Source organism: Lucilia sericata, unplaced genomic scaffold (genome assembly GCF_015586225.1).
Source record: "Lucilia sericata isolate MDLA Ls3-8-SP2 unplaced genomic scaffold, ASM1558622v1 Contig002039F_arrow, whole genome shotgun sequence".
Classification (NCBI taxonomy): domain Eukaryota; kingdom Metazoa; phylum Arthropoda; class Insecta; order Diptera; family Calliphoridae; genus Lucilia; species Lucilia sericata.
Window position 1 is genome coordinate 22,686 of NW_023995901.1, and position 21,933 is coordinate 44,618.

General features: G+C 31.0%; 1 protein-coding gene across 1 annotated transcript; it reads left to right on the forward strand.

Annotated features, from left to right (window-relative positions):
• The first annotated feature begins 2,667 nt into the window (after window positions 1-2,667).
• Window positions 2,668-3,849, forward strand: LOC119613274. Its single transcript, XM_037969273.1, has one exon. It carries the CDS (start codon window positions 2,668-2,670, stop codon window positions 3,847-3,849), a length of 1,182 nt encoding a protein of 393 aa, XP_037825201.1.
• Window positions 3,850-21,933: the final 18,084 nt, after the last annotated feature.

Sequence of the window (21,933 nt, forward strand, 5' to 3'; positions counted from 1 at the left end):
AGAAACTATAATTCAAAAAATCAAATTAAGGGAACTAAAAGCAAGAAGTATAGCACCATTATAAAAAATTTGTTTAAAGATGAAATCTTAGACACATCAAAAAAATTTTCAACATCTAAGATATCACTAAGATCACGAATGCGTAAAGGAAAAGGGATGATTATGAATGTCAATAATAAAAAACCCAACTATATATACTGGAATGATCCTAATGAATTAGTAGATCGACTTAGACTATTGATTGCATCGGAAGGATCGGGTCACAATAATCATCGCAATGAAATTAATTCAATTTTAGAGGAATTGCAAGAAGCGAATATTATTGTATAGAAAAAATAATAATAAATATACTGCGGAAGGATAACAAAATATGTCTGTTGATAAGTTTGGTCACCACTCCAGAAGTCAAAACGATTTTTTAAAAAATGAAAAACATAAAAGAAAAATTCGTCAAGTTGTTGGACTTGTGCTGGATAAATATAATAACATTAATGTTCAAAACAAAAGGATCACAAATGTTTCGTTTCCTACACAAGAAAAAGACGCTATTAATATACATTACTTGGGAACAGAAATCAGACAATTGCAGCAAGATTTAATAATATTAATTACAAATAAATATAAAAAACTTGATGAAAAACTTGAAAATGTCGATAATTTAATACAAAAAACGATATCAAATAGAGAGATGTCATTGAAATTGTATTTCAGTGAGCAGATAGAAATTTTGTTAGAAAAAGTATATAGACTAGAAAATTTTGGTTTTGCTTCAATAATTGAAAAAGGTGAAACGTTTAATAATATACCTCCGATAAAAAAGAAATATAAGTTGAAATATTGATAAAATTTAAAAATGAATGAAATGCGCGAGTTGGTTAATGAGCTTCATTCTCAAGCACGGAAGGGTATTGATGATTTGTGGCAAGCGGACTTAGTTGAAATGGGAAACTATTCTATATATAACAAAGGATTTAAATACTTATTGACCGTCATAGACACATTTTCAAAATATGCTTGGGTTCGGCCACTGAAATCTAAATCGTTTACAGATGTTTCAAATGCTATGAATGATATACTTACTGAAGGCCGTATTCCAAAAAATCTACAAACGGATGATGGAAAAGAATTTTTTAACAAATTATTCAAAAATCTAGTAGCGAAATATAAAATAAATCACTATTCTACCTTTAGCGTTATGAAAGCCTCAATTGTTGAACGATTTAACAGAACTTTGAAAGGTATGATGTGGAAAGAGTTCAGTTATAATGGATCATATCATTGGATTGATTTGTATGAAAAATTAATTATAGATTATAACAATAAAATTCATCGAGTTATAAAAATGGCTCCTATTAACGTTAAGCATTCTAATGAAAAATTACTACTTAATACCGTTTATAACCATATAAAAATATTTAAGAAAAACAAGTATAACATTGGTGATAATGTACGGATTAGCAAATATAAACACTGTTTTGAAAAAGGATATACTCCAAATTGGACAACAGAAATATTTAAAATAAAAGATGTTAAAATTACATATCCGACAACATATATTTTAGAAGACTATATGGGAAATCCAATAAAAGGTGGTTTTTATGAAGAGGAGCTTCTATCAACCAGTTATCCAAATACTTATCTTGTGGAAAAGGTTATAAAAATAAAAAATGATCGTGCATTTGTTAAATGGTTGGGGTTTTCAAATGAACACAACTCTTGGATTAATAAAAATGAAATATTATAATTAATTATTATATTTATATATTAATAAAAAATAAAACATACAACATACTCTTCTTTTTATTCATTTGATTATAAGTACTCAATATGTCTATTACATTAACTTTAAACGGAAACGCATCAATTTTAACAGCAAATTATTTTCCATCCATAACACTGGAACAAGATTATGAGTGCTCACTTATAGACTTTCATACATATAATAGCATACCCAATGTCGATGAGGATAACAATTTATTTCATATTGGTGATAATATTATTGAAATTCCTATTGGTTCCTATGAACTGGAAGATATTGCAGATTTTTTAGAAAGTGAATATGAATATTTAACTAAAGGTGAAAAATCTATTAAAATTGAAGCTAACAACAATACAATGAGAGTTGAGATAACAACATCGCATGATAAAATATTTTTTGATAAAGATAGAACTATTGGAAAGTTAATGGGATTTAACAAAAACATTTTAAATGGTGGTTCACATTATGTTTCTGAAATACCTGTAAATATTCTAAAAGTAAATACAATACGAATTGATTGTAACATAGCAATTGGGTCTTATATAAATGGTACAAGAGCACATACAATTCATGAATTTGGAATAAATGTATCTCCAGGATATAAATTGGATGAAATTCCCAAAAATTTAATCTATTTACCACTAAACACCAAGGAGATAAGTTCAATCACAGCCACTATTGTAGATCAAAATAGCGAGCTTATAAATTTTCGTGGTGAAAATATTACTCTTCGTCTTCATTTAAGACCAAAACAATAATGATTATATTTAATAAAAACATTGTTGATAGAATAAGGAGAGACATTAGTGCGTTAAACTCTGAATCATCAAGAACAATTTTAAACGCATCAAAACTTACCGAATCTAATAAACAATTTTTAAAATCTTTGAATTTAATTTTAAAGAACAATGACTGATATAATTAATGTTTTGGAAAAACCATTGATGGATGAGAGAATAATAAAAAAAGATTATCATACATATACACCATATATTCAATCATTTAATAACAATGACGAAATTCGTATCTCAATACAAAATCAAGATTTATATGTTTTACCTAGTGAGAGTTTTTTATATATTGAAGGTTCTGTACTTGAATCTAAAAGCGGTAAATCATCGAAAAACATTAAACTAAAAAATAATTTTGTTCCAAACCTATTTGAAGAAATACGCTATGAACTAAATGGTGTTGAAATAGATCGAACTAGACATTTAGGCATTTCTGGCACAATAAAAAATGTTCTTTCCTTAAACGATAGTGAAAGCATTATGATGGGAAATGCAAGTTGGTCTTATGATAAAGATATTGATGTTGGTGAAGGGTTTTTTAACTTTTATGTATCACTAAAATCATTATTAGGATTCGCTGAGGACTATAATAAAATTATAATGAATTGTAAACATGAACTAATATTATTACGTACAAAAAACGATGATAATATTGTACATTCTACTGAAGCTGGAGAAAATCGTAAAATTTCAATTCAAAATATTAGTTGGAGAATTCCTCATGTAAAACTTTCAGATTATTCAAAATTGAATACAATAAAAATCATAAAGAGTGGAAATGTATTGCCTGTAGCATTTCGCAGTTGGGATTGTCATTATCACCCTCAACTATCAACATCACAAAATCATATTTGGAACGTTAAATTTTCCGCAAACAGGGAACGTCCCCGCTTCGTTTTAATTGCATTTCAACATGAAAATAAACTTACACACTGCAATCTTAACAACCTTAAAGTTCATTTAAATTCAGAGTCATATCCATATGATGATTTAAATGTCAAATTTGATAATCAACGTTATGCTATTTTATATGATATGTACGTAAAGTTTCAACCGAACTTCTATATGAGAGAGCCTCAACCTCTCCTATCAGCCGAACAATTTAAAGAGAAAGCACCTATAATCGTCATTGATGTAAGTCATCAAAATGAAACAGTCACAACTGGTCCAATTGATATAAAAGTCGAGTTTGCTATGGATAAAATAGCTAAGACAAATACATCTGCATACTGTTTGCTTATACATGATCGTTTAATCGAATACTCACCACTTACTGCATCCGTCAAGAAAATTGTTTAAACATATAATAAACATTTTAGTTATTATTTTTCTTTTTATTTATTTTAAAATTAACACATTTTAACTTATATAATAAACAACAATATTTAAATACATAAGTTTTCTAAACTAATACAAAAAAAAATAAATAAATATATAAATAAATTTATTAAAAACTATATATAAAGAGGATTTTTATTTCTTAAAATTTTATATTGTTCTTAATATTCTAACTGAATAAATAATTCATCTTCATCGTCAGGAAATAAAATATTATTATTTTTATTGTTATTATTATTATTATAATTGCTTATATCTATTTCCATTAACATTTCCTCATCACAATCAGAAAACTCAACTTTATTATTTGCGTTTTCTTCTATACCTAAAAACATTTCATCATTTCCATCATTATCTCAATTGTTTAATATATTTTCTTCAACTGTTTCCTCAACCAAATAATCTGCAATATCATGCAGTTCAAAATCATTTTCTCTTAATGTATAATGCCCCCAAGCATATGTCTGTATACCCTCGAACTTAATATAACGTTTGTCATCATTATAGCTCAAGACGATCTTTCCTATTTTTTGAGTATATATTTGATGTCGATACGTTCGAAATGTATACATTGAATCACTGTAAACATTTTTAGCATATAAACACTTTTTATAGTCAGATGTAACTCTCCAACGCCATTTTTTTACACCCTTTGATTTTTTGATTTCTCCATTATTATCATTTCTAATGGAATACATTTTAGCTCTTAAGCCAACAAATTCTTTCATAATTATTCCACAGTTTTCGTCCTTCATCATTCCTAAAATTTTTTTATTTACCAGAGGTAAATTAAATTTATTTTTAGGATCATAATCGGATGTATCAAAACGACTAATTAAATCATTTGATATATCTTTATAAAAATCTTCGGTTTTAATGGTGTATATAAATTAGTCTGTATCCATATAATTTAAATGAAACCTATTATTATATTTTGGCTTCATGTAACTATAATGAAAATTATACATTTTCCACTTCGATAGTTCTAAAACACTGAAACCTAAGTACATAGGCTTATAGTATTTTACATTCATGCGTTTTAATTGTACGGCAAACATATCATCTCCAAACCTGGACATACTGTGGAAATTCAGTTGAGCAATATGAGCTCGTGCTTCCTTATGATTCTTTCTATTTGATTCCCACTGCGTAACTATATACACTGACTTCCTTTTTTCTACATTTTCCATTGTCTTCCCATATACCGCATTATTTAATAATTTAAAAAAATCTTTCTCAAACGCATTAGATGCTCTACTTCTATGAAATGTGTTCTATGAAATGTGTTTAAGATTTAAGCCATGGTGACTGCTTAAATTTTATGGCTCTATGAATTTTTTTCAGAATCAGATCATTTTCTATACACTGTTTTAATACTCTATAATGTATAGAATATTTTCTTTTATGTGTCAAGTCCGCAATTAACTTCTCATTAATCATTGGAGCAAACATTTTATTCTCAGGACAAAAAGGTAAATCATTATGGTAATCATGTAAAGTTTCCTGATATTCTAAATCTACTTCAAAAATATATCCGTCATCAGCTTCGTCTTCTATTTTATCAATATCAATGTTATCAATTTCCTCACTATTAAGCCATATAAAGTCAGAGAAGGGTAAATATTAAGACATTGCCCACCCATATAGATTATTTGCATCCAAATACATCAAGTATTGAGAGGGTTTTTTTGAATCATAGTCGCTCATATATTTGTTGTTTGCTATTGAATGCCTTAATGAACATTGTACAAGCCCTCCTCGAATTCCCATTTTCACCATATTATACATGTCAACATCGGTTATTAATTCTAGTTTAATTTTTGTTGACTTTAGCATTGCGTCCCACGATAAACCTGGTACTGTGTAATAATGGCAAGGATCTAAATCATAAATTTGTTTACAAATTTTTCTGAAATTTTCAAAAATGTCAGCCAAAATAAGTGTCACTTTTAACATACAATTCAGTGTAATCTAGAAGCGTTTTACAATTGAAAGTTTCCCATACTTTTTTTGCATGTTCATAATCGTCTACAGTACACTCTTTATTTGTTAACAAATTTTTAAATTCAGTCCGTTCAGGGAGATTTCCTTCAAAAAGTTTTGAAAATGAGTAGATGTATGAATATGGATATATTCCTTTTCTTCTAATTAAATCAAACTCAGATTCATTGGGAAAATAATTTTTAATGATTTTAAAATCATTTGAATCTAAGTTAGTTGAAAGTGCATCTAAACTGGATGCCATAAACCTATATGAGTCTACAAACCTTAACTGAAAACCATCATTTTCAATTTGTACATTTTTAGTGATGGAAATATAAGTCTCTTTATTTATAGGAATTATTTCTATGGTACCATCAACTTTACCTAATTCTCTTATAAATAAGTGGCTGTCATATGAGGATAAATTATGAAAGAATACTGGAATCATTTTTTTAATTTTATAATTAATATTACAATGATTATGAAGGGCAGACCTGAAACGTCCAGTCAAGTGGCAATGATCACGAACTCTATCATCCCCCAAAGATTAACCACAAAGAGAACAATCAATACAAGTTATAAATTTCTCGTTTTCCTCACTTGTTAAGTCCTTCATTGGAACAACTTTATTTAAGTAATTATTATAAATGTCCGTTGTATCCTTAAGTAATTCCCTGACAAATACTTGGGGGCTATCTAATCCACTATAAGTAAATGATTTTGAATATCTATCATTATAGCTACACTTAATGTAATAACTCAATGAGCATGGTATATGTTTCTGCTCATTAACTGTTTTGTGACTAACTCTATTATTTACGTTTTCTAACAAACACTCAAAATCTGCATATACAACGAATGGTACAGTCAAACTATTACTATTATTTTCAAATTTAATATACCTATCATCACCATCAGGCATTGTTGTCACCATCTTCAAACATCCTTCTTTGTGGCGGATTGCCATTTCAGGATCATGCGAATAGCTTAAGCATGTATTACAAAAATAAATACTATTTTTGCTACTGCTTAATGAAGATCTAAGACATCTGAAAAATAAAAAAATAATTAAAAACAAGTAAGAGTGTTATATTCGGCTGTGCCGAATCTCATATACCCACCATCAAACCGTATGCCGTAAAAGGAATGCTCCCATATAAACATCAGGGTGATGTTTGGAATATAGCTTAAGACAATTATGGACCGAGCTCTTTTGAACTAACAAAATATTAATTTTTAATATTTTGTACTGTACTTGTAATTATCAGAGTTTTCTTCATCAAATTTTCTAAAGAGGATCTCATATGTGGTGTATGGTCAATTGTTGACCTATCCTCATAACTTTTTGTAGACTGATTTTGGTTCATATAAAACTTGTTTACATTCGCTGTTCTCGCATTTTTATGCCGGCAATTAGCGTTCATGTAATTTTATAAAGTGGCTTATATGGGGGGTAGGGTGAATTACCGACACATTCCGCATGAAATTCGGAGCGAATTTCATAACCGTATTTCATAACTCATATTTTTAAGCCAGTAATGATCGTTTAAGAAATTTTCTAAAGGGGACCTTGTATGGGCGGTAGGGTAAATTATGGACCGATCCTCCCTAAATTTAGTGGAGAGATTTTGGCACGCATTAAACTTATGTGCGTCAATTTTCGTCACTACATTAATATTTTTAAGCCAGTAATGAGCAGTATAGTTATTTGCAGAGGGGGCCTTATATGGGGGAAGGGTCATTTATGGGCCGATCCAAAAAAAAATTGGTACCGAGATTTTGGCTCGTAAGAAACTTACGTGTGTAGCATTTCATCGCTTTACTCTTATTTTTAAGACAGTAATGAGCGTTAAAGCTATTTCCTGAAGTGGACCCAATAGGGGGAGAAGGGCCAATTATGGACCTATCCATATTAAAGTTATTAAAAAGATTTTGGCTCGCGAGGAACTTAATTGTGTAAAATTTTATTGCTATATTCGTATTTTTTAGCCAATAATGAGCGTTAAAGTCATTTTCAGAAGGGGACCTTATATGGGGGGTAGGGTCATTTATGGGCCGATCTTAAAAAAAAATTCGTAGAGCGATTTCGGTTCGTAAGAAACTTATTTATATCGAATTTCATCGCTATGCTCGCATTTTTGGACCAGTAATGAGTGTTAAAGTAATTTTCTAAAGGGGACCTTATATGAGGGGTAGGGTCAATTATGGACCGATCCTCAAAAAATTTGGTAAAAAGATTTTGGCTCACATGAAACTTATTTATGTCGAATTTCATCGCTATACTTGCATTTTGTGGCCAGTAATGAGTGTTAAAGTCATTTTCAGAAGGGGACCTTATATGGGGGGTAGGGTCATTTATGGGCCGATCCTGAAAAAATTTGGTAGAAAGATTTTGGCTCATATGGAACTTATTTATGTCGAATTTCATCGCTATACTTGTACTTCTGAAGCAGTTATGCCCGTTGAAGCTGTTTTTTGGAGGTCCACTTGTATAGGGGCTATCCGAAAAAGTGGACCGATGTTGCCCATTTTCAATACCAAACAAACCTTAACAATAGAGAATATTTATGCAAAATTTCAACTGCCTAGCTCCTCTCGTGTGGTCCCTATCGTGATTTCAACAGACAGACGGACAGACGGACGGACGGACAGACGGACAGACGGACGGACATGGCTAGATCGTCTTAGAATTTAATAAGGACCCGGAATATATATACTTTTATGGGTCTATGAGCAATATTTCGATGTGTTACAAACGGAATGACAAAATCAATATACCCCCCATCTTTTTTGATGGTGGGTATAAAAAAAAAAATAAGAGAAACAAGTAAGAGTGTTATATTCGGCTGTGCCGAATCTCATATACCCACCATCAAACCGTATGCCGTAAAAGGAATGCTCCCATATAAACATCAGGGTGATGTTTGGAATATAGCTTAAGACAATTATGGACCGAGCTCTTTTGAACTAACAAAATATTAATTTTTAATATTTTGTACTGTACTTGTAATTATCAGAGTTTTCTTCATCAAATTTTCTAAAGAGGATCTCATATGTGGTGTATGGTCAATTGTTGACCTATCCTCATAACTTTTTGTAGACTGATTTTGGTTCATATAAAACTTGTTTACATTCGCTGTTCTCGCATTTTTATGCCGGCAATTAGCGTTCATGTAATTTTATAAAGTGGCTTATATGGGGGGTAGGGTGAATTACCGACACATTCCGCATGAAATTCGGAGCGAATTTCATAACCGTATTTCATAACTCATATTTTTAAGCCAGTAATGATCGTTTAAGAAATTTTCTAAAGGGGACCTTGTATGGGCGGTAGGGTAAATTATGGACCGATCCTCCCTAAATTTAGTGGAGAGATTTTGGCACGCATTAAACTTATGTGCGTCAATTTTCGTCACTACATTAATATTTTTAAGCCAGTAATGAGCAGTATAGTTATTTGCAGAGGGGGCCTTATATGGGGGAAGGGTCATTTATGGGCCGATCCAAAAAAAATTGGTACCGAGATTTTGGCTCGTAAGAAACTTACGTGTGTAGCATTTCATCGCTTTACTCTTATTTTTAAGACAGTAATGAGCGTTAAAGCTATTTCCTGAAGTGGACCCAATAGGGGGAGAAGGGCCAATTATGGACCTATCCATATTAAAGTTATTAAAAAGATTTTGGCTCGCGAGGAACTTAATTGTGTAAAATTTTATTGCTATATTCGTATTTTTTAGCCAATAATGAGCGTTAAAGTCATTTTCAGAAGGAGACCTTATATGGGGGGTAGGGTCATTTATGGGCCGATCTTAAAAAAAAAATTCGTAGAGCGATTTCGGTTCGTAAGAAACTTATTTATACCGAATTTCATCGCTATACTCGCATTTTTGGACCAGTAATGAGTATTAAAGTAATTTTCTAAAGGGGACCTTATATGAGGGGTAGGGTCAATTATGGACCGATCCTCAAAAAATTTGGTAAAAAGATTTTGGCTCACATGAAACTTATTTATGTCGAATTTCATCGCTATACTTGCATTTTGTGGCCAGTAATGAGTGTTAAAGTCATTTTCAGAAGGGGACCTTTTTTGGGGTTAGGGTCATTTATGGGACGATCCTGAAAAAATTTGGTAGAAAGATTTTGGCTCATATGGAATTTATTTATGTCGAATTTCATCGCTATACTTGTACTTCTGAAGCAGTTATGCCCGTTGAAGCTGTTTTTTGGAGGTCCACTTGTATGGGGGCTATCCGAAAAAGTGGACCGATATTGCCCATTTTCAATACCAAACAAACCTTAACAATAGAGAATATTTATGCAAAATTTCAACTGCCTAGCTCCTCTCGTGTGGTCCCTATCGTGATTTCAACAGACAGACGGACAGACGGACGGACGGACGGACAGACGGACGGACATGGCTAGATCGTCTTAGAATTTAATAAGGACCCGGAATATATATACTTTTATGGGTCTATGAGCAATATTTCGATGTGTTACAAACGGAATGACAAAATCAATATACCCCCCATCTTTTTTGATGGTGGGTATAAAAAGAAAATCTATAACTTACCTTGATAAATCTTTAATAAGAACGTAATGTCTTTTACTACAATCCTCGTTCTCTAGCAACATCAAACTTATATGAACATCCCTATATTTCTCGCATGCTCTGTATGGTCCCACTATTTGATTCCCCTTCACATCGAAGCCAAAAACATTGATACTTATAGTGGGATTTTGTTCTTCAAATATGGAAATATCTTTAAGATCAAGTGGAAATTTTCAAATTTTGAAAATTTAATGTTATGTCATTGAGATAAATAATGTTATTTTCAATATTTCCAAAGTTATATGAAGAGCAGCTCGTTACTTTTTTGGGATTTGTTGGTGCTTTTAATGCTGCTATAATGCACCATTTGAAGCAAAACATATCGTCATTTTTAATGTTGAGGCATGCATTTAATTTCTGTAATTTGAATGGGAGTTCTATATAACTGTAAACATGAATTACGTTGTGCTGGTTAATATTTATATTAAAATTTTTTGTTTGATTCAATGCCCATCCACTATCTCGTAGCTGAAATTCTGACATTTTACATTTTAAATTCTCAACATTTTTAAAATAAATATCTCTTAAGTTGTGAGACCGGTTGACTGCCATCATTTTTGTATTGTGCATCATTGTCTCTGTTTTCTCTATATTTTCGCTTCTCTTAATATAAATGCACTCCAGTTCAAAATTACATTTGAAATTAATTTGTTTTTCTATGGAATGTTGGAGTACTTTCAAAACGTCTTCTTCGGCATTTTGAAAAAAATCCTCCACATATATGTCATCCAACTTTGGGTTTGTATAGGTATATATTTCGACTCTTTCCATAAAGTTACTGGATCTTAACGATATGTTTGATGTTACATCTTTGACTCCATTCCCGCTTTCTATGTGTTTCCTGGTTCTTTGATGATGCCCCCAATCCAGTCTTCCTACATCGATATTGCATAATGCACAATGTATCAGACTTTGATGGATTTTGGAATGGTTTTCCAAACCTCTAGCGGTTTTAAAAATTCTTCCACAAATTTTACAATCCAAATTAATTTTAGGTTGTAAATGATGCATGCGCAAATGTTTTTTCAACAACATTTTACCCTTAAAATTTAGATCACAATGTTCACAAGAAAACATAAGGAGTTGGGGAACACCTTTTATGTTGAGCTGTTTTGTGATTATGTAATGAACATCATGTTGGAAATGTCTCATTACATGATTTACATTCAAATCTAGATCCTCTTCCCTCATTACGTTTCATCATCTCCAAATTCGATTTTGCAGCAGTGGAAGTAGAAGGAGTATTATAAGCGAATAAATCCATTTTTAAGAATGCGTTTTTTAGTTTTATGAAACAAATTGAAGTTTTAAGAAACAAATTTATGTTTTAATGTGTTCGAGTGTTAAATCAAACTGTAGCTAGTTAAAATAAAAATCTCACAAACCTTCAAATGTTTTGAATTGTTTTCTAAAATCATATCAGTACCTTAAATGTTAAATATGAAAATAATGGTGGGCGATAGTCCCTCAGATTTATTCCTCTTTGGCGTCATGGAAATATTTTCTAAAGTCATATCACAGCATTTTATTTTAAAATTGTGCTGGATGTTATTTTCTTTTTCTAAAACTAAAATCTTAATAAATCTGAATAACCTGCATAAAAATCTAAAGAACAGGAGTCACCATGGATAAATTTGTGATAGTGATAGTCTCCAGATTTATTCCACTTCGCTTTAGAAGGCAAACAAACTCTATTGTTTCACAGTTTTTCTGGGTGTTGGCGTCATGAAAATATTTTCTAAAACCATATCACTACATTTTTCCAAAATAATTTAAAATTGTTTCGGACGTATTTTTGTTAAATAATAGAAATAACCCGAATGAAAATCAAAAGAAAGAGGAATCAGCGTGGAAAAAAATTGTGCGCCAAAAATTTTTTTGGAAACAATGAAGAAACCCCGCATGAAACTCAAAAGAAAGAGGAATCAGCGTGGAAAAAATTTGTGCGTCAAAAAAAATTTGTTGGAAACAATGAAGAAACCCCGCATGAAACTCAAAAGAAAGAGGAATCAGCGTGGAAAAAATTTGTGCGTCAAAAAAAATTTGTTGGAAACAATGAAGCATTTTTCATTTTCATCGCAAGATTAAATCCCTATTCATTTTCATCGGGATCAAACCCCTATTCTACAACTACTGATATCATTTCAATTTTTGGTACAGAGTAATTTTCTTAGTATATTGTATTTTCCTTATTCCTGCAAATAACTTTGACAGTTTTCAAGCTACGACAGTTTTGCGTATCTCATTTTAATCCACAAGAAACGCACTTTCTTTTGACATATCGCTTATTCAAAAATCTTAAGTTCTTAAAATTGGGATATCATTGCAATTTTTGGTATAGAGTAAATTTCTTAGTATATTGTATTTTCCCTATTGCTGCAAATAACTTTGACAGTTTTCAAGCTACGACAGTTTTGTATACCACATTTTAATCCATAAGAAACGCACTTTCTTTTGACGTATCTCTTATTCAAAAATCTTAAGTCGTTAAAATTGGTAAAATTGGGATATCATTGCAATTTTTGGTACAGAGTAAATTTCTTAGTATATTGTATTTTCCCTATTCATGCAAATAACTTTGACAGTTTTCAAGCTACGACAGTTTTGATACCTCGTTTTAATCCATAAGAAACGCACTTTCTTTTGACATATCGCATATTCATAGATCTTTTGTTCTTAAAATTGGGATATCATTGTAATTTTTGGTACAGAGTAAATTTCTTAGTATATTGTATTTTCCCTATTCTTGCAAATAACTTTGACAGTTTTCAAGCTGCGACAGTTTTGTATACCTCATTTTAATCCATAAGAAACGCACTTTCTTTTGACATATCGCTTATTCAAAAATCTTACGTTCTTAAAGTTGATAAAATTGGGATATCATTCCAATTTTTGGTACAGAGTAAATTTCTTAGTATATTGTATGTTCCCTATTCCTGCAAATAACTTTGACAGTTTTCAAGCTACGACGGTTTTGTATACCTCATTTTAATCCATAAGAAACGCACTTTCTTTTGACATATCGCTTATTCAAAAATCTTAAGTCGTTAAAATTGGTAAAATTGGGATATCATTGCAGTTTTTGGTACAGAGTAAATTTCTTAGTATATTGTATTTTCCCTATTCATGCAAATAACTTTGACAGTTTTCAAGCTACGACAGTTTTGTATACCTCGTTTTAATCCATAAGAAACGCACTTTCTTTTGACATATCGCTTATTCATAAATCTTTAGTTCTTAAAATTGGGATATCATTGTAATTTTTGGTACAGAGTAAATTTCTTAGTATATTGTATTTTCCCTATTCCTGCAAATAACTTTGACAGTTTTCAAGCTACGACAGTTTTGTATACCTCATTTTAATCAATAAGAAACGCACTTTTTTTCTTTGACATTTCGCTTATTCAAAAATCTTAAGTCGTTAAAATTGGTAAAATTGGGATATCATTGCAATTTTTGGTACAGAGTAAATTTCTTAGTATATTGAATTTTCCCTATTCCTGCAAATAACTTTGACAGTTTTCAAGCTACGACAGTTTTGTATACCTCATTTTAATCCATAAGAAACGCACTTTTTTTCCTTGACATTTCGCTTATTCAAAAATCTTAAGTCGTTAAAATTGGTAAAATTGGGATATCATTGCAATTTTTGGTACAGAGTAAATTTCTTAGTATATTGTATTTTCCCTATTCCTGCAAATAACTTTGACAGTTTTCAAGCTACGACAGTTTTGTATACCTCATTTTAATCCATTAGAAACGCACTTTCATTTGACATATCGCTTATTCATAAATCTTTAGTTCTTAAAATTGGTATATCATAAAATTGGTATATCAAAAATCATAAGTTCTTAAAATTGGTAAAATTGGGATATCATTGAAATTTTTGGTACAGAGTAAATTTCTTAGTATATTGTATTTTCCCTATTCCTGCAAATAACTTTGACAGTTTTCAAGCTGCGACAGTTTTGTATACCTCATTTTAATCCATAAGAAACTCACTTTCTTTTGACATATCGCTTATTCAACAAGTAGGAAAGTATAGTCGGGCATGGCCGACCATATGATACCGTACACCAGTTATGAGTATATTTAAAAAATATGAATTTTTATAAAAAAGCATTTATGTTGAATTTTACCTTAGTTCCGATGTATTTAAGCAATTTATTGATGAACAAGTAAGAGTGTTATATTCGGCTGTGCCGTATCTCATATACCCACCATCAAACCGTATGCCGTAAAAGGAATGCTCCCATATAAACATCAGGGTTGTTCAATCTTGTAGATTGAATTTTGATATTTAAAATAGAAAACTATGCATGTGGAATAGAAATGCATGTTTATATTATACGGGTATAAAACTTATCAATAAATTAGAAGTTTTATGTATTTGCCCAAATCAATAAAATAAATTTAATGCTTTATGTCAGATGCTTGATCGTTAATGTTTATGTTAATGAACACACGATCAGAGCATAGACTGATGGTTGCAACAAATGCACAAGCATTGTAAATGTGGGTTTTTTTATGACCATACATTAAATACATAATTTATGATTAGAATGTTTTCTGATTAGAATATTCCACATGCATTGTTTTATAGTTGATAAGAATTTTATGTTAGATTTTAATATTATAAATATAAGTAAATTGTAAATAAATCTTAGAGTTCTCTATATACCCTAAAACCGAACGGTCGTTTTCTTTTTCTGTTGTGCTCAACAATTTGGTGACCCCAAGTTTTTTTTTTTTCACGCGCCGTATTTAAAAAATAAAATAAAATAAAATTCCTTAAAAAAAGAAAGGAAAATATATATATAAAAATAGAGTGAAAATTTTATAAAAAAAAAGTTAAAAATATATATATTATATATATATATATATATATATATATATATATATATATATATATAAAAAAAAGTGAAATAAAATATATGTGTAAAAAAAAAAGAAATTAATAAATAAAATAAAAAAGTGAAATAAATAAATTAATAATAATATTAAAGAAACCCGAGCGCGTAATAATATAAATAAAATATAAAAATAAAAATAAAAACAAAGAAATAAAAAAAAAAAATAAAAAAAGTTGCTGAGAAGGTAAGTAATTTTTCCTAAGTTTTTTATATTGGTTTCTTTTTTCGCGGTCGTTAAGAAAAATAATAATATATTTTTTTCTATATATCATTCAGTGTATTTTACTTATGTTTTATATATAAAGAAAATAACACGACTGATTGACAATAATTTGTTGAAAATTCAAAATAATACTTATTAAAGAAAATTTTAAGTATTATTTTGAACATTGTTTTTATAAAAAGCAACAACAAATTGAAATCAGGAATCGATTTTAAAAAAAATTCGGGAAGTGCGCTATTTATTATTATATTCATTTTGAAAAAAAAAAAAAAATTGGAAGTGCGTTATTTTTTATTTTGTTTATATTTGTTTCAGCAAATCTTATTTTTATTACAGCTATTATATTTATTTTATTATACATATACACATTCATATTTTCCTTTTTATTCTGCAATTACACATATATAAATAAGAATGGACCCTGTATCTATTATAAAAGAACAGGAGAGATTAGGGACTGAGATTGTCTCATGTTATAACTCTTTGAGCAAGGTCGCTCAAAGTAATCTTCCTAGCGAGGAAGCAAAAATTAAAGTTATAACATTGAGACAAGTGTTTAGGGAATATGTCGAAAGTTTCGACAAAAATGATAGAGATCTCCGCCCTCCTTCGTCAACAATGCAAAGAAATGCCTATTTTAAAGGTAATTTTGTTGATGAAGTGAGGGCCTCAATAAATAATTTTAATGCTTTGTATGGGCAATTAAAAAAGAGATTTATTGAGGAAGAAAATCTTTTGACATCATCGAATAAAGAACAAGACGATGATACAATGGATAGGCAAAGGGAACCCACGGCTCAAATGGCACAAGGGGATCGTACTGATCTAGTGTGCCAAAAGGAGGCTACGGTACCATTGTCACAAAAGGAATCCACGGCACCAATGTTACAAAGGGATCTTACTGACCCAATGTGGCAAAAGGAGCCTGGTGTACCATTTTTGCTTCAAAGAGAGCAAGGTTTAATAAATTCTGGCAGAGGTGATATGGAAAAAACCTCTGTCAGAAATAAAAATGCTGGACTGATTCGGCAGTTCCAGTATATTTTGGATGATTTGGAAGCTAAATTGAATAAATTTAAAAATAAGGAAGTCACGATTGACATTCTTAAAGAAAAATTTAAATTAGCCGAAAATCAATTTATTAAATATATGGGCGAATTTCCAGATGACGAATTGACTGACATTTTCTACAATTTACGTGACGATACCAAAATATCCCGGGCATAGAAAGCTATGCCAAAACATTACCATTCCAGCTGCCCACTATAGACATACCAACTTTTAGTGGAAAAGCTACGGAATGGGAAACATTTAGAGAGTTGTTTGAGCAGCTGATAATAGATCAGCCTGTGTCAAATACTCAAAAAATGTGTATGTTAAAAGCGAAGTTGTCAGGAGAAGCGGCAAAAAAGATTTCAAAGTTGCCATCAAAGGATGAGAACTTTGAAGTAGCCTGGAGTATTCTAAATGAATACTACTCCGACAAAAGGGCAATAACATCAATATACTTTAAGAGTATACTTGAAGCCCCTTTCGTAACATATAACGTAAAAAGCGTTAATATGTTTTTAACAAAAATAAATGAGAGTTTGCAGGCATTAGAAGCCATGAAACTGAACCCAGAAGAAATGCAAAAGGCATTTCTTTGTTTCGTGCTTCAGCGAAAATTGGATGATTACTTAAGAATCCAATTTGAACAACATTTGGGAAAATCAAAAGAACTTCCAAAAGTGGATAGTCTAGTTGATTTTCTAAAACAAATTCAATATTCTTTGGAGGCAAGCCAAGATTTCACAAAGGGTGAAAGAAAGATGGTAAATCCTCTAGGAGTAAATCAATGGTCTTGGGAGGCAAACCAAAATGTGGTAAATCCTTCCCGACAAAACATGCAAACTCAGGGGGCAAGTCAAAAGACAAATCCTCCAACGAATTCATTTAAAATAAAATGTCCACTGAATTGTGCAGTTGGACATAATTTAAATAGATGTTCCAAATTTAGGAACTTATCTATAAATGAAAAATGGGATAAGGTACGGGACGGTAAAGTGTGTTTCAGATGTCTCGGTGTTGGACACTCAAATAAAATGTGTAAAAGTAATTTTATTTGTGGAAGCTGCAATGGTGATCATCATACTCTTCTTCATAGGGAAAAGATCCCAGCGAAGACAGTAATAGTAAACGGTGATGAAGACGACGAAGCAGTGTTGTCAACAGCAGTAGTGGAAGTCAAGGATGGAAATGGCCATTGGAAAAAATGTCGCGTTTTATTAGACGGTGGGGCACAAGTCAACATTATTTCGAAAGAATTTAGAAATAAGTTGAATATAAAAGGTTGCCAAATAAGCAAAGAAGTGGAAGGTTTAGAAAGGAAAAAATCTTCCATAGAGGAAAAGGTTGGGATATCACTTAGATCAAAAGTGACCCAATATAAAACATTCCTTAATGCGGTCGTCATTGACAAATTTGTGTCAAACGTACCAGGAACGCGAATGTTGTTGGGAAATTTTCCATCTAATATTAAATTAGCGGATCCCAAATATAATATTCCACAAGGAGTGGATTTATTACTATCTAATCAATTTGTGTTTGATCTGATTTGCGATGGGCAAATAATTGATAAAAAGACAAACACAAAGCTACGTAACACGAAGTTAGGTTGGGTAGCATATGGACTGATGACAGCAAATGGTTCCAAACCAGAATCAAGTGTGGATCACAACAATTCAAACATCTTGTGATGAATTGTTACAAAAGTTTTGGGAATTGGAAGAGGTTCCAAAAATGAATAATCTCACAGTTGCGGAAAAGCAATGTGAGCAACATTTTGAAGAAAATTTTAAAAGACTTACAGATGGTAAGTTTGAAGTTAAACTTCCATTTAAAGATGAACAGAATAAATTGGGTAATTCTACCATAATAGCTAAAAGAAGGTTCTTTGCTCTAGAAAGAAAATTAGAGAAAAACAAAGAACTTAGATAGGAATATAATGAATTTCTTAAAAAATATTTGGAAATGGGTCATATGGAATTGATAAATAATAATTCGTTTATGAATAGTGGGTATTATTTACCACATCATTGTGTACTTAGGCCAGAGAGTACAACAACTAAGTTAAGAGTTGTATTTGATGCGTCTTGTAAGACAACAACTAATGTTTCGCTAAATGATATCTTACATACTGGTCCTAGGCTGCAAGAAGATCTTTTTAATATTTTATTAAGATTTAGAAAACATCGTTATGTTTTTTTCAGCTGACATTGAAAAAATGTATAGACAAATCTGGATTTCTGAAGCTGACAGAAAATATCAGTTAATATTTTGGCGCTGGAATCCAGATGAAACTATTAAAACATATGCTCTTAAAACTGTTACATATGGAACAGCTTCGGCTCCATATTTAGCAGTAAAATGTTTACAAAAAATTGCAGATTGTAAAGAAGACAATTTTCCAATTGAGTATTGCTCCAAGGTATTGATCCCAGTTATATAGAAAATGATTTAAATATAGAATCAAATAATTTGAAGTCTGTTAAAACATTGGGGATTGTATGGAACCCAAAAACAGACAGATTTAGTTTGAAATGTAAATTGGAATTTCAGAATAAAATTTCAAAACGCACAATTTTAAGCGAAGTTGCTAAGTTATTTGACCCACTAGGTTTAATAGAACCAGTAACGGTAAAAACAAAGATGCTGCTCCAAGATTTATGGAAGTTAAAACTTGATTGGGACGATAAAATTCCAGAGCAAATGACTGAAAATTGGCTTAAAATTAAAGATAATTTCAAATTTCTGAATGAAGTAAACGTTCCAAGACATATTATTTGTGTCAAACCAACACAAATAGAACTTCATGGATTTTGTGATGCATCCATGAAGGCATATGGGGCAGCTGTCTATGTAAAGTCCATAGACAGCAATGGGATAGTTTACTGTCATTTAGCTGCATCTAAATCAAGAATAGCTCCTATTAAAATTATTTCACTGCCAAGATTGGAATTATGTGCAGGTGTGTTATTAGTTGAGCTAATAAAAGTAGTAATCGATAGCTTGAAGATAAAATTCAATGATGTTTTCTACTACAGTGATTCATCAATAGTTTTGAGCTGGCTTAGATTAGATCCGGCACGTTTGCAGATATTTGTTTCAAATAGAGTAAGCTTTATACAGGAAAATAGTAATATAAATAGATGGAAACATGTCAGCTCAGAAGATAATCCAGCAGATCTTATTTCAAGAGGATTATTGGTTAAAGAAATAGTACAAAATAAATTTTGGTTTAATGGTCCTAAATTCTTATTAAAGAAAGAACCATATATTTCAAGGATGTTAGAAAAGTGTGAGATACCAGAAATAAAAAAGTCTGCAAAGGTTATTATAGTGAGAGAGAGTAATGATATTTTTGGTAAAATAAATCATAGGAATAATTTTAATGTTTTGCAAATATAGTGGCGTATGTACATAAATTTATTCATGTGCTTAGAAAAAGGGATAAAGAGCATTTCATTTATTTCAGGAAACTTGCTTTAAAAACAATTGTAAACAATATTCAAGAGAAACATTTTTCGGAAGATCTTAAATGTTTAAAATCTGATAAAAAATTGGCAAAATCATCGAATTTGACAACGTTATACCCGTTTGTGGATAATGACGGGTTAATCAGAGTAGGAGGAAGACTAGAAAACAGTGGTTTAATGTATGATACAAAACATCCAATTCTTCTTCCTTATAAAAATGATGTTGTAAAATTAATGATAGAAGACTTGCATAGAAAACATCTACATGTAGGACCACAAGGGTTACTAGCAATAGTACGTCAAAGATTTTGGCCACTGAGAGGTCGCCAATTAGTAAAAAATGTGATAAACAATTGTTATAGGTGTTTCAGATTAAATCCTAGACAGTTACATCAGTTAATGGGTAACTTACCAGAGGATCGGGTTATTAGAACACGTCCATTTCTGAATGTAGGAATTGATTTTCTTGGACCTATAACAATCCATTATAAGGTCAGAGGAAAGAAAACAGACAAATCGTATGTATGCGCATTTGTTTGTTTTGCGACTAAAGCTGTTCATTTGGAAGTCGTATCTGATTTAACTTCCGCTGCATTTATAGGTGCGTTGAAAAGATTTGTAGCTAGAAGAGGTTGTCCTGGGAAGATATTTTCGGATAATGCTACAAATTTTATAGGCGCTGCAAATAGCTTAAATGAAATACATAAACTGTTTTCAGAAAAAGAGCACTGTAAAAATGTTGATGAATTCTGCGCTCAAAAGAATATTGAATGGCTGAATATACCAGCAAGGTCTCCACATGTGGGCGGATTATGGGAAGCTTGCGTAAAATCTGTTAAGAAACATTTTTATAAAGTGACAGAAGGGACTATGACGTACGAGGAACTTTATACTTTAATGACGCAAATAGAGTCTGTTCTTAATTCACGTCCGTTGACTCCTTTGTCAAATGATCCTAATGATTTCCAAGTCTTAACCCCTGGACATTTCTTGATAGGAGAGCCATTCAATACTTTCAATGATTCAATAGATAACAAATGTTATAGTGGTTTGCGTGAGCATTGGAAAGCCGTGCAATCTAATACTGAAAAGTTTTGGGAACGTTGGTCGTCCGAGTATTTGTCCGAATTAAAAAAAAGGTACAAATGGAACAAACCGATGCAAAATATTAAACCAAATACTTTGGTTCTTCTGAAAGAAGACAATATTCCTCCAATGAGCTGGAGGCGTGGGAGGGTCATCCGAACTATAACGGGTTCGGATGGATTATGCAGAATGGTGGAAGTAAGGACCAGCAATGGGGAAACGAAAATATCGATCCACAATGTTTGTCCTTTTCCCACTGATGAAAATGAAGATGAAATTCTGGAAATACCAACCAGAAATATTTCAAATTCTGCTAAAAATTACAGTATGGACATTCCATCTGTAAATAATAATAATAATAATAATATATTAATTATTAAAAACAAAAAATCTAAAAATAATAATGATGATAATAACAATCATAATTTGAAAAAAAATATGTATAAAAATAATAAAATAAAAAATAAGAATATTTTGTATACAGTACTAACATTGTTAGCAATTATTAGTCCAGTTAGGTCTTTAGTTAAAATTAATAACTTTAAGAATGAGGCAGGGATATTCTTCGACAGGGTAGCTATGGTTGGGTTAACGAAGACATCATGGAGTATAACAGTGCATATCAACATTAGCGAGTATATAACAGCCATGAATTCCTTGAGCGAAGCAATGATGTCCCTCGGCAAGCTGGAAACTAAAGAAGCAGTGTTCCAG